The sequence below is a fragment of the Solenopsis invicta genome, chromosome 16 (genome assembly GCF_016802725.1).
Source record: "Solenopsis invicta isolate M01_SB chromosome 16, UNIL_Sinv_3.0, whole genome shotgun sequence".
Classification (NCBI taxonomy): domain Eukaryota; kingdom Metazoa; phylum Arthropoda; class Insecta; order Hymenoptera; family Formicidae; genus Solenopsis; species Solenopsis invicta.
This window is the reverse complement of record NC_052679.1, coordinates 17,063,530-17,077,396: the sequence shown is the minus strand read 5'-3', so window position 1 is coordinate 17,077,396 and position 13,867 is coordinate 17,063,530. Positions and strand designations below refer to the sequence as shown.

Here is a 13,867-nt window from a genome sequence, read left to right as displayed (position 1 = left end):
TGCAGATAAGTAATCGTGCTGTTATGTTGTAATGTATCTGTCTGTCTTTTTGAAGCAAGAGCGAAAATGTAAATCAAAATCGGTAGACATACACAGTCGTCCTTATAAGAGCTACAATATTCTTAGAATATTATACGATTATTATTAAAAATTAAAATAATATTAAAATAATATTCCGAGAATATAATATTTTTTAATATTAAATCTAATATTTCAGGAATATTATTTAATATTAAATAATATTGTGTTATAGGGTATGTATTGTGATTTCCGATCATCAGTTTGTCCTATGTCCCATGGAGCGGAACTTGTAAATGCGCAATCAATACAAGCCAATGACAAACACTATTCCGGCAGATCTCATATAAGTGATCTACGGAAAGGCTCTTGCAATTGATCAGCGCTAATTGCGCATTCCATAATTTCCGCTCAATGGGACATAGGAAAATACACCTTACAATTAGCGGAGCAGAATCAGCGGAATGAAGCCGCTACCAATCACGAACGTTCCGCAGTTCCGCCATTCCGCATCCCATGTGAGCGCACCCTTATAAATATGTATGTTGTTAAAATAACACAGATATCTAAATAACCACTAGAATAAATTGTGTAAAAATAACAAAGATATAACGTTTAGAACATTTAAAAAGATTAAAACGGTAAAGATATTTTTGAAGAAAATTAAAAGCATCACATGAAGTACAAGCAGTTCAATTTTTATTTAATTTTTCACACATTTTTCACAATTTTTATTTAATTTTTCACACAGTGAAGAAAAATATATATGAAACACTTAGACTTATTCATAATTATTCATTATGCACAATATGATGATACATTTTACTCAACTTAAAATTCTCTATTTTATATACTTTTATCTCAGATTAATGTACATGATAATAAAATGTAGAACTGTACTAATTAATCTTAAATACTTTTCATTGGTCTAAACTGAATTTATTTTTATCTGCACGAAGAGAGTACTACAAAGTATCACTACAAATATCACAGCCAATGCTATACCAACAATGATCCCACATTAATCTAAAATAAATTTTTCAGATTCATTTATATCTTAGATTTAGTTATTATTTTAATTACTGTAGTAACTAAAATTACTTTAAACAAAAAGTTATTAAAGTTAATAAGTTATAAAAAATATATTAATATAAACGAAAAAAAGTGTAACAAGACATTTAAAAAATATATACCTATTATACACTATTTTTTCTTATTACATTATTTAAAAAGTATTACTGAGAAAGTGTTATTTGAAAAATTTCAGATTGTGTGGTGACCACATTATGTGGTAAAAAAGTTGTACTATAAATATGTGACTTGCAAACGCACTGTGGAATGCACGTCAATGTTTGAAGTGTTGCTCTTTATAAGCCGTATAGTTGTCTTTGCAACGTAATCCAATCTATAACTTTCTGTTGAATTTGTCGTTTCTCCAATAAAGCTGTAGCAGCCTTTTCAAATTTCTCTTCGTTTCGACGTACGTACATTCTTGCGTCTTGTTCCATTAGACTGATCTTCTCAGGTCGAATTTCCACCATCGATAACATTTCCGTTAAATAAGGATTAAATCTGAAGTAAATGTGATCAGGTAGCAGATCGTTGAGCATTGTATGTACAGCTGAAAAAGCAAAATTAACAAATCAATTTTACCAATTACATCTTTGTTTCCAAACATCTGCAATGTAATTATGCAGTTATATAGTTTTTACCTTCCGTATCGGTGGCGCTATCCAAAATTTTATAAAACTTCTCTTTCCAACTTGAGATCTCTAACTCCAAAGATTTGTTTTCAATGATGTGATGTGGAATTCGGCCTGTTCCGAATGATACGACACATTGGATTGGATTATTCGGCCACAGCTGTTTGGCTTCGTGTATCGCTACAGCACATGGGTTATTTACCAAAATACCTAAAATATCATTACAATTGTTCTTAGTCATATTGCGAAAATTTTTATTCGGTTTTTGTAAAGATTATGCGCGAATGCAGTGTAGCTTACCACCGTCCTGATGAAGATAATCGCCATATTTAAATTCCTCAAAGTAACTCGGTGCAGCAGCTGACGCTCTCACAGCTTCCCACAATTTATGCTTGTGAGACCCCATATACTGGCTCTCCACTCTGTGCGGTAATGTGTAATTTCTAAACACGTAAGCCATTACGCGCTCGTGATTTACCACGGCGGATATTGCTGAAAACTAAAAATAGACTCAGTTGAACGCTTCTTTGTATTTAAATTACCCACTTGCAAGTCATGCATTATACATTTTATTTCAAGTTTCGCACGGTGACATTAAAATCTACGCACCTTCGGTGCCATTGGATCGCGCGTGGTTTTGATAAGAATTTTATCGCCCAAGTGCTCCGCTAATAATTTTTCCCACAACGCGGTGTCGTAATATGCATGGCTCCACACTAGACTGCTTGTGCCCTTTATAGCACTCTGCGTGAATACTCTGGTACTCAGTTCTTTGTACAATTTCAAAACTTCATCCAATGACTTTCTCTTATGTCCCCCTGCAATAGCGAGTGAACGATAAAGCTCGCAATAAACGAAAATTTCATGAGACATTCTCTTTACTGATGGAAGAAATTGCATGCAGAACATGCCGTGTAGATCCACTTAAAAGTTTACCTTCTATAATATCCTTAGGCAATACTGCATGTAGATGACATAAATTAATTTGGACGCACACGTGTTACAAACAAAAAATTAGTATAACCCTTTCTAATGTTATCTTATAATAATTATTAATAGATATTGATAATTAACGAATATTTCTAAGCTCCATTAGACAATTACCTAAGACAGCAGCTAGAATGGCTCCTGTGCTCACGCCGCATATGTAATCGAACATTTCGTACGTCTTCTTTCCCGTGAGTTCCTCCAATTTCTTCAGCATCTCTATGACCAGCACTCCGCGAATGCCACCGCCGTCAATCGATAGAATTCTGATACCCCGACCGGGCAGAGGATCGATGTAACCCATTACAGCCAGAGCTTCTCTGATAGATGCTGCAAGAAACACATTAAAATCATAAGTAACAATGAGAGAAGACGACATATCGTCATTCAAAATTTTCCTCTTATATACCTTTAATTTGTTCATCTTTTGTCTGTTGACGAGTCCGCAATAAGATTCTAATCGCTCCATCTTTAATTGCGTAATGCCTTGCCTCTGGATACTGATCGATGTGCAATAACAGATCCTCCAGTCTTCGCAACTTCGAACCATTTGACTCGGCCGACACGATACTGTTTAAGACGTGACGCGTGCGAGAGACGACACTGTGCTTCGAAATATTGCTGTGGATGTTCACTTTCCACTTTGGTACAACAACGGCGCTTTGCGTAACTCTGGGAGATAACTTGTGGAGCAGCGTGAAAAGAATTTGCGGCATAGTTAAACCGTCTTTCGAGTCTATCTTACTGTCGGGCGTACCTTGCTCACGAATTTGCTGCACAAACAAATCAACTTTTCACACAAAAAGCACATAAATACTAAACAACAAAGTCGAGATATAAGGAGCGTGTAAGCCAAGCTGGGTATGCGTGCTAAATAATATTTATAAAACTCAGCAATACATACAATCAAACATTTTCATCCTTATTAAGTCATTAGGTGTTTGATTGTATGTATTGTTGTTTATTATAAATAGTATATGACATGCCTGACTTGGTGTATCTCGACTGTGTTTTAAATTTCTTTTGTTCATTCACATAAATACCATTTTGGTCTTATTTAGTTTATATTACCTGCTGCGTTTTCGGTTGCACAATTGCTGAATCAGGATTGGCGAGTGTTTCTGCATGTTCAGGCATTAACGTATTCTCCAAATCGTTGCCATCCTTATGCTTCGTAGTCGTACTCTTTTCTGTATTAGTGGTCTTAAATCCCGACGATGACAGTTTTCGTATAGTCTCGAGCTGTGAATACGTTAATTTCTGCAGATTGTCCAGCCAATCCTTGGTGACAATAATCTGCTGATTCTTGTCGTAATTGGCCTTGTTCAGATAATCCTTTATTTGTGACAGAAGCTTCCACTGATTCTGCATAGACATTTTGTTTTCCTTCAGATCCCCTATATAGCGCAGAAGTTTGTTCGTGATTCTCGTTACATTTCCACTGGCGTCCTTACCAGCTGCACTATCCGTAAATTGCCTGCAATTACAAGACACACTTTTTCTCTGCACTTCTAAGTATGAGATTGCATTCCTACTAATTTTGTCTTTCTACACATTTTTACGCGAACGTAAAAATTGTTGCGAACTTGTAGCAATAATCTTAGAGTGACTTCGATCGAGCTCTCATCAATTTACCCGACTCAGAATCGCTCAAAGCAAAGTATCTAATAGCATGATTCGTTGTTCCTAATATAATCTTTTGCTCCATATGTCAAACAACGAAACATTAATGATAATTCTGTCCACGTTTACGACTAAGAAAACAGTACAGGTATGGTTTGACACAAATTAATCACCCGATTAAGTCAATTGAAGTTGATTGAGGTCACTCTTGGAAACAAAGTGGCATCAAAATCGAAGATAACCTCTTTATTATCGGAGAATGTGCACCTAACGCGCGTGTTCCTCGTCTCCTTCCATTTTGTGATCGCCAAATTGTTACGTACGCATAGTTTTTCTACGGGACAGAGTATCTGACGATTCGAATTCTAATCACTTCGATAAAGAATGACTAATAAAAAAAAACAGACTTTCGTCACCGCTCGATATGCCGTCGCTGACGTGCTTTACACATCTGTCAAAGTCAGCTGGTAACGCGAACCGTCTGTCCTTCTCTCGAGCCTAACCTGACCTGTGGGTCTTTACCACAGGCTTCAATTGAAGTATATCTACATAATGTTCTTTTTCTTTTCAAAAGATTATCTGCTGACGCGCGTTTATTTCTACCAATGTAGATTAACTTTAGTGTCGGCTTAACTTCTTCTTTATCTTTTTTTTTTTAATTCCTACAGCTTGGAAAAAAAATGGAAAGTAAAGTTAAACCGAGGATTAAAGTTAATCTATATTGACATAATTCAATTATCGATATCTCAGTAAAGTTATTGAGGCTCATCATTGACGGAACACAGCGTAAATGAAACCAGTGGTAGTATTTTAGTCGCCAATGTGTTTCCGTACAACGGCTCTCCGCTAATGTAAGCTAAATGACGCAATTGCAGCTGGCGATGACGCACGCGAAGAATAGTTTAAACCAACTTCGATCAAGCCTCGATTAGCTTAATCGACGATTAATTTAAATAAATAGACTTATTTACAGTAAAATTTCGAATTGCTTTCTTACTCAAAGTTTTTTTTTAAATGTCAAACAAAAATTAAACCAGACAGCAAGCTGATGTTATGTGCAGTCATTATTAACGTTATAATAATCAAAGACGTTATTCCGACGATAAATAACGACAGTTTGCTACCTAAGAATGTTAAAAAAAAAAAACAATTTAGGTATGGTTGGATAAATTAATTGCAGCAATTGGCAAAGTCATCTCAGAATCGCTTCAACAAAGTTAATTTTAACGACAGAGGATTAAGATCCTGTTTGGCAACCTTAACAATGTTGTTATGATATCATTACACAACTTTAGACACAAAGAAACCCGTGCATATATTTAACTACTAAAATTAACAAGTGTCTCAATTCTATAATTTTAGCGTAGAATTTTTCTTGTAGAATTTTTTTTCCGCCAGTAACGTTTTATACAAATCAAAGCGCATGCAAATACATGATTTCACACTTCACTCTTACCTGGTTAACAGAATGCACTTTTGGCAGTGCATCGCGTGTCTATTAAAAGACATCGTGGAGATAAGATCACGTAATATATAGATACACACCACTCTCTACCTCCTCTTCCTCAGCGATGTTTAAATCAAACGCCACGAGAAATAAATCAATCCGTTCCTCTCCTTGTAAATGTTCAACGAGAGATCAAAATTGAAAAGTTCGATTATCTAATCTCGAATCGTTTGATCACGTGAGCGAGAGAGTCGGCAGATTCAAATCGAATCTAATCAGTCTCTGCTGAAGAAAGAGAAAGAGATGAAGAAAGAGAAAAATATATGTGTTATGCACAATCGTATTGCCGGTAGTGTCTCGAATCTGCTCGAATCTTCGTTGATACTAAGTGTGGCTCGACGCGGTCGCGATTCTTATACGAGAGAGCAACACGTGACTTCTCGGTGAGTTGGCTGACTCGCCACGTAAATAAGAATCGTACGACACCGACGAACCAACCGGAGGTATTTGCGCGAGAATTTGGTGGCAACGACATGGGGGGACGATAAGGTGGGCCGAGGGCGAGGAGCCGATTAGGTTCCCAGTATCGAGGGACTGTCTCATCACTATACGATCACACGTTGTTTGTTTACGTCCGGCCTTCCCGTAATCCCGCGACACGCGCTCCTCTCACGCAAAATGACCGAGCGCGTGTAAACATTGGAGGCACGTGCATCTGCCGTCAAGTGCGTTTCGATTATTTCAGTTCCTCGATGACCCTCCTATCAGAATTCCATTGTAATCAGGGTTGGAATAGTAATTAGTTCAAAAGTTAAATAATAAACGAATTAAGGTAAAGAATTGGACAGATAATATATAATACGAATTGATTAAATCAGGCCTTTTTACAGTCGTAGTTAGATCTTCGTGCTATTTGTGTTTGTGTGAATTTATAAACACATTCAAACTTAACGAAACTGCGCGCTAATTGTTTCTGATGTGTTTATAAATTCACACAAACATAAATAGTACGAAGATCTAGCTACGACCATAGAAGGCACGGTTTATTCAATTTGTGTTAAATAATAAAGTTGAAAAGTTAGTAATTTTTAACTTAACTTAGTTCATTTTAAATACATAATTTTATTTGTAATTTTAATTTTTGAAACATATAAATTAACATATAATTTAATTTATTAACTTTTTCCCAAGTTAAAAATTTATCTGTGTAAAAGAAGAAATACATTTCCTGATAAAAAAACAATATTTCTTTGTTATTTCATAAACTTGATTTACAAATAAAATATTACATATGTTTGATATAATTCATATTATAATCGTTTTGAGCAATCTAACTTTAAAAACTGATGCATTTCTAATTTAATATAAATAAAATACTTTTTAAAATCTATTTTAATTTAAGTTAGTATAATCTTACCATAATTTTAAACTAGTTTGTTTTTTTGTTAATGTAACATTTAATGTAACTAAATTAATTTTATTTAATTCTATTAATTTTAACTTAACTTAGTTAATTAAAAAAATATATTAACTTACCCAACTTTTATTATAATTAATGTTCGTTTGTCAGACTGATAATAAAAATTATAATTAGAATATAGATGTTCTAGTTTCTTATTAATCTTGTTTTTATCGAAAAAAGTCCGAATTTGGATTAAAACGTTTAAGAAAAACAATTAAATTATTATATTATAATTATTATGCTGATTACTATATCATAATTATTATTATATAATTACGTATTATTTGCTCATCGATATGTGCGTGCTAGCTTCTTTTCTATTGTTTTTTGACTGATAATTCATTTCAGATTATATCACAATAACATGATAATATATCAATGATGATACTAATAGCAAAACATGTAAGCAAGCAATTTTCCTCTTAAATGGATAATTGTAATTATTAGCAAACAAAATGTTAGGAAATAAAATTTTGCCTGTAAAGTGGCGTCCACAACAATTAAATTCGCACTATCTTCATTGGAAAAAATAATTTTACATGAACGAAAACAATTTTTTCCATTTTTCTAAATTTGCTTTACCATTCGTATTAGCATTATTATATGCAATGTCACAATGCGTAAGACTTTTTTGAAAATACTGCGATATTAGAATATCGGCAACAAAATAATTACAGGATTTTATTTTATTTTTTTTTATTTATTTAGTAAAAACGAAAAACGTTTTACGAATACCGAGATGCATTCTCTTAATCTTGAAGACGTTTAAGAAGGAATAGGTAATGCCAAAATATGTGAGCATGGCTTAACAGCTGCCAAAATTCTTGAGAGAAAGTGTTATCGTACTAAAATAACAATTGCGTAAGTGTGCGTTTCCAAAAAACAACAAATAAGTATATATAGTATATAAAATTAAATGATTGTTTACCACGTGTTTTTGACTAATATAAATCGGTCGCTCGCTTCGATAAACATTTAAGCATACGTCATTTTTCAAAACAAAAAAACATGTGTTGAAAAACTATGATTGGCTCGCACGTGGATCGGCTGATGTTACGACGTCAAACCGTAAATCGAGAAGGCTCGCATCAAAAGAAGCTTGTCTGATTGGCTCGCGTCCAGATGGCCTTGCTAGTTTGCTGAATCGCGGAGGCTCGTCATATCGCGCCAATTATCGCTAATGCTACGTCATTTATAGATTACGCATTCACCTAAAACGAGGAAAACAGAATTTCCCAAATGCGCAATTGCGTGTCGAATCGTCGATATCGACACTTTCGATTCGCATTTCGAGACACTTTAGTTCAGGAAACATACAAACGGTAATTATTATGAGATAATAAAGAGATTAATAATAATAATAAGTTTATTGTATACTTCTGGTAAAAATAGGATGCTTCTTGAAGCGTAAATTACTCCTCGCTTTAGTAAAACCGTTCTTTCCATATAAAAACACAGATAATAATTTTATATTAAAGTACTTACACTTTTTCATTAAATTCTACTTTATATAGAAGCATACGTATATGCATAATTTAATATAAAATTATTATATAATTCTAAACGGTGAGTTTAATATTCTACAATTAAAAAAAGATTCTGCGGTGTAAAAAGTGTACGATCGTAAAATTGTAAAATCGTAATTTAATATTTGGCGCGTCTCTGCGTTATCGTCTAACGCTTTATGTTCCTATGAACGCACGGTTCTATTAATTTTCTCGTGGCAACGAAAGAGGTCGAGAGGACCGTGTACATTCCTTAAATCAATCCGGTCGTAACTTTACGTTACCCTCGCTACCTGTTACGCTGTGAGAACCTCGCGTGCTCGCTATATACACCCGGCGGAATCACCACTACGTCCTGAAAATCCCTCGGGGTTTAACGCAGCGCGTTACAATGCACTTCATTCTGCTGAAAGGATTTGTCCGGAGTCGCGCTCCGCGCTCGAATCGATGCACTTCCGAGACGCGTGGATTCTCACGTCTTGGATTTCCCAGGCATGCGTGCTCGCGTGTATCAGGGTGCTACAGACCCATCGAGCCGCCCGTGGCGTACCTTGGATCGCATATGCGATTGCTGCGATTGCGCTAGGGAAAAATCGCGCCGTCGACTCGAGGAATCTATAAAGGGGCATTCCGTTATGAATTCCGTTATGATCCGCGACACCTCGTATACCACGTGCCCACAATTGCCGTGAGAAATTGGAAACTCGAGCTTCATTCGGATTCGCCGCATATTTCATTTTCACGCGAGAATTGGCACGCGATCGTCTTTCACTTGCACGTGTTCATCGGAAAACGAAAAACCCGTGAAAAATTCGAAGGAATATTTCTTTTGTCCCGTGAGCAGATCGGGCTCTCATCCGAGTCTCGTTCGCCGTATAATCGCGCGCGAAGCGAAAAACGTCGGGGGAAATCAAATTCGAGGATCGCGAGAATTTACTCATTTTTGCGCGCAAATTCGCATCTGCGCGTACACGGGGCAATAATTAACGCACGCCGATATCTTCTTTCTTTTTTTTTTCCTTCTATTTTCCACTCGCAGGTAATACCACCGAGGGGCGCGTTGGATTGCGCATCGCCACGGCACTCTCTCCGTGGGACTGTATCAACCCCTATATAAGGCTGAATCCTTCCCCGCGAAAGTTTAGACGTGGCTCGGCGGGCGGTCCGACGTGTGATCGTTCTCTTTTTCCGTTTTCTTTTTTTGTTTTCAACGAGACACACGCACCAACCGCCCGCGTGTGCGGATCACCTCTTTCTCTCCCTGCGATCCAAGGGAACTTCTTCGTCGTTATGTTCGCGGAGACGAGGTTGATCGTGCTATCGGTCGTTGTTGCTTCGCAAGTGTCGTGGCTCGTGAGTGTACCGCGCGGTAAGATGTTTGCTCATTCACAAAGATGTTTTTCATTGTGTACTTTGTTGCTGCGCAAAGTGCCCCGCAATTTTTTCAAACGGGATTGAACTAATTTTTTGTTTAATTAAAAATTAAATTCAAATTAAATTTATTTTATTTAATTTAGAGAAGTTGCCGACGCGCGTATATTAATTGATCTTTTTTTTATTAATTTTATTTTTTTTTTTTTTTTTTCCGTTAAATACGGACACGCACTGCTTCCTATTTATTGTTACAACATATAATGTACTATGACTGATGCGCAAAAGAAAAGAAACGGATAATTCTTTACAGTTTTTAAGGGGAGGAATTTTTTTATTAGCATCATTGCTACATTAAGTGCTTGTTAGAGTTATTATTATTTATTATTGCGATTTAATATTATTATTCTTGTTTAATTTAATAACTGTGTTTCAAGACCAAAAAATTTGTCGGCACAGTTTGGTAAACTTGAAAATGTGTTGTAAGATCACACAAGAAATATCAGCATTTACATTTTATTGAATAATGTTTTATTAAAGAGAATTATTCAAATGACAATTAAAATATATTTTTTATAACTCTAATTAAATTATAATATCCCTCATTGTATTCAAATAATTCACCCTTCAATACGCATTAATTAGATTTTATTATTTCTCAAAGCACGCTTACGTTTATTGATTTTTTTTTTGTTATTAAAAGTTTACCGACATAATATTCAATATAAACAAAAATAAATTAAAAGATTTTAATATGCAATTTACATATTAATATCTTATTTTTTGTCATTTAATAAATACTATTGTTAACCATGTTTTGCGATTTTATCGATCTGCTCTTTTGAAATTTCTATCCCGATGGCGGAAATATAAGCTCATTGGGTATGCATGGCTTGTAGTTCAGTATTCTACGTTTTCTCTCGCTTTTCTGATGTGTAATCGCGCGTATGAATAAAACGATTGTATTTTCCGTGTGATTTCTCCAACGAATAGCGACACGTCAATGGCATTTCTTCTGCGTAGTCGCACAAATTAATGCCCTGGCATTGTTTCAATTCGTAGAAAAAGATCGAAGATTATTATGTTCCAGCAATCGCAACTTTTTTATTACGAAGCTCCACTGCTTGATTTATTATGAAATATTTAAATTGCGATTTAAAGTGCATGTAAAAGTGCGCTCGATACATTTTGCATTGTTAGCATTTTGTTTCAAGGGACGTCTACGAGCGCGTCCCTTGAAACGATCGCAGGGATTTTGAAAGTAATCCCCTCGTAAAAATACCGCGGAGATAATCGTTATTATTCTCGGTTACGTTCGTCCTCAGTTTCAAGACCGCGTTCGTTCAAACAGCATTACTTTTGATTAAGCGTTCGAGTGCTTGTCGATATTCGCATTCGCGACACGACGGACTCACGTCCTTTGATCCACTTCGCAGTGGATTACGGAAATCCCCTGCGGACGTATAACGTGGGCGTTCTTATGGCATCCCATCTCGACAGCCCGTTTGATCTTGAACGATGTGGCCCAGCGGTCGATCTGGCTCTGGAAGAAGTGAATGAGTTCCTGAAGGTTCACAGCGTACAGCTGCGCAAAGTTCAAGGAAGGTATATGGTAACTTTGTGCCCAATATTATTCGTCGGGAAACAAAGGGAGAAGAATCGTTCATCATTTTTTTTTAGACGCTACATCAATCAAAACCGAAAGAATTGACGAAAACAATCGAATTCATCTGTCAAACTCATCCGTCGAATCAACTTAACAATCGCGACGTCTGATCTCCAATGTGCACGGTAACGAAAGAATACGTACATCGAATGAAGGACGCATAAGGGTGCCTCGCCCCCGCATAGTTCTCCCTTCTCAAGAAGCGTCCCTTTAATGGTCCGGCCGTTCGTAATACGTGCTCCTGCCATTCTTAGCTATTTTTTGTTTTATTTCTTGCTGTTTTGGTCGTTGACTTTGGGGTAAGAAATGCGGTCTCGAGGGAGAAGAAAGGAAAAATATTACGTTATAAAAATATTCGAGATCGCGGTCTGGAGATAGTCACATCCGAAGATATACAGCGACGCGATGCGTCAGCGTTCATAAGGATAAATCCTTTGCACCGGATAAATGTGAAACGTCATTATTTTATTTTCTGCATCGCAAATCTTATATCTCGTTTCAGTTGCCGCGTTATATAATATATTTTACGTCCGGCATTATAATTCGTTTCGCCGCTCACGTGCGCCCCTTTTGCGTCATTACATTGATACAATTGAGCAGGCGTTTGCACGGAAAGACGATCTCGCGGTATAAGCCGCTACAACCCTCGAAACTCTCTCTCTCGAGGTCGGCGAGAATGAAAAACGGCGGGTTATCCGCGAGTGAAAATTATTTTTACGTGCGACACGCGCTATATATTGATCATCCATTTCTCTCTCCGTATACACGTCGTATGAGAAATGTATTCGTATGCATACACGGAGTATGTACCGCCGCGCCTATGTCTACGTTACGCGGTGTAATATCATCTGTTGCGCGGGGATTACACGTGGTTGCAATCACTATTTCTGCAGCGGCACCGAAATGCCGCGTCTTTATAATGGCATTTAGTTAAGCGTCACGTGAAATAGCCGTTCTTTCTAATGAATTCTTCTAATTTTCACGAAAATTCCAACGATTTATTAACGTATCGTCTGTTGCTCCTGGATTATATATTGTTAAATATAAAAAAAATCAAATTTAAATCAATTCCTCGAGTGAAATAACATTTTGTTATTTTGAACTTTTGTGGGTTTTGAAATTTATGATTTTAACACAAAATATGTAATTAAAAGAACACAACCTCATCCAATCAACCTATTTCTGTAATTAAATTGCTTAGTTTCAAAGTAAATAGTGTCTGTACGTTAGTACCCCAATTTAAGTTATCTTTAATCATTTTTTCTTACAGTCGCCATTGCTCTTACTTAATATATTGTCAATTTAAACTAAAACAATAAATTACAGTTGAACAAGTTAATTATAAAAATATTAAATTTTACTGAAATTTAATTCATTATAGTTTAATAATAAAATATTTATTACTAAGTAATAAATAAGTAAGTAATAAATATTTTATTATTAAACTATAATGAATTAAATTTCAGTAAAATTTAATATTTTTATAGTTAACTTGTTCAACAGTAATTCATTGTTTTAGTTTAAATTGACGATATATTAAGTAGAAGCAATGGCGACCTGTAAGAAAGAATGATTAAAGATAACTCAAATTGGGTGGAATTCGACACTACAAACTGAACGGTGTAATCATCATTTCAGTAGGGCGTCAAAATGTCGCGCCTTTATAACGACATTCAAGCAAATGCGATGTGAAACGACTGTTCTTGTAATGAATTAGTCCTCGACGAAGATTCCAACAATTCATTGATAATTACATATTATATATTGAATTACATGTTGTTGCAATCATTATTTTAGTAATAACACGAAAATGTCGCGTCTTCATAACGTTTTTTTTTTTTTTTTTAATTAACTGTGTAATATAAAACGACTGCTATTCTTCTAATGAATTAGACGAAAATTCCAACCTTTCGTTGACAATTACACGTTGCCGCGTAAATTACGCGTTATAATTAGATTATAATCACCATTTCATTAACGAGACCGAAATGTCGCGTCCTCATAACGGCGTTTAATTAAGTGTCATGTAAAACAGCCGTTTCCCTAATGAATTAATCTACGAAAGTTCCAACGATTTATTGACAA

The 13,867-nt window shown here is 35.6% G+C and overlaps 2 protein-coding genes across 7 annotated transcripts in view; one reads left to right on the top strand and one right to left on the bottom strand.

Annotated features, from left to right (window-relative positions):
• LOC105203066 (atrial natriuretic peptide receptor 1) overlaps positions 1 to 13,867 on the top strand; it is an 82,855-nt gene that overhangs the window by 59,514 nt on the left and 9,474 nt on the right. Inside the window, exons 1-2 of one of the 4 annotated variants that reach the window (XM_039458332.1) lie at positions 9,321 to 10,114; positions 11,553 to 11,721. The exons of 2 other annotated variants lie outside the window; for them this stretch is intronic. In XM_039458332.1, coding sequence (XP_039314266.1) covers positions 10,036 to 10,114; positions 11,553 to 11,721 — 248 coding nt within the window. In that variant the 5' untranslated portion in view covers positions 9,321 to 10,035. Of the gene's footprint in view, positions 1 to 9,320; positions 10,115 to 11,552; positions 11,722 to 13,867 lie in introns of those variants that run through there. One more of the 4 variants, XM_026133730.2, reaches the window with a different exon arrangement.
• LOC105203065 (calcium-independent phospholipase A2-gamma) lies at positions 839 to 6,174 on the bottom strand. Of its 3 annotated transcripts, none has more exons than XM_026133732.2 (9): positions 5,788 to 6,174; positions 3,780 to 4,185; positions 3,118 to 3,481; positions 2,826 to 3,038; positions 2,658 to 2,681; positions 2,331 to 2,539; positions 2,022 to 2,220; positions 1,731 to 1,931; positions 839 to 1,639 (listed from the first exon to the last, which is right to left on the bottom strand). In XM_026133732.2, exons 1-9 carry the CDS (start codon positions 5,838 to 5,840, stop codon positions 1,386 to 1,388), a joined length of 1,923 nt encoding a protein of 640 aa, XP_025989517.1. In that variant the 5' UTR covers positions 5,841 to 6,174; the 3' UTR covers positions 839 to 1,385. The 3 variants fall into 3 exon arrangements, with proteins under 3 accessions (XP_025989517.1, XP_025989518.1, XP_011170109.1); XM_026133733.2 differs by lacking the exon at positions 5,788 to 6,174 and adding an exon at positions 4,574 to 5,757; XM_011171807.3 differs by lacking the exon at positions 2,658 to 2,681 and having other exon boundaries at positions 5,788 to 6,173.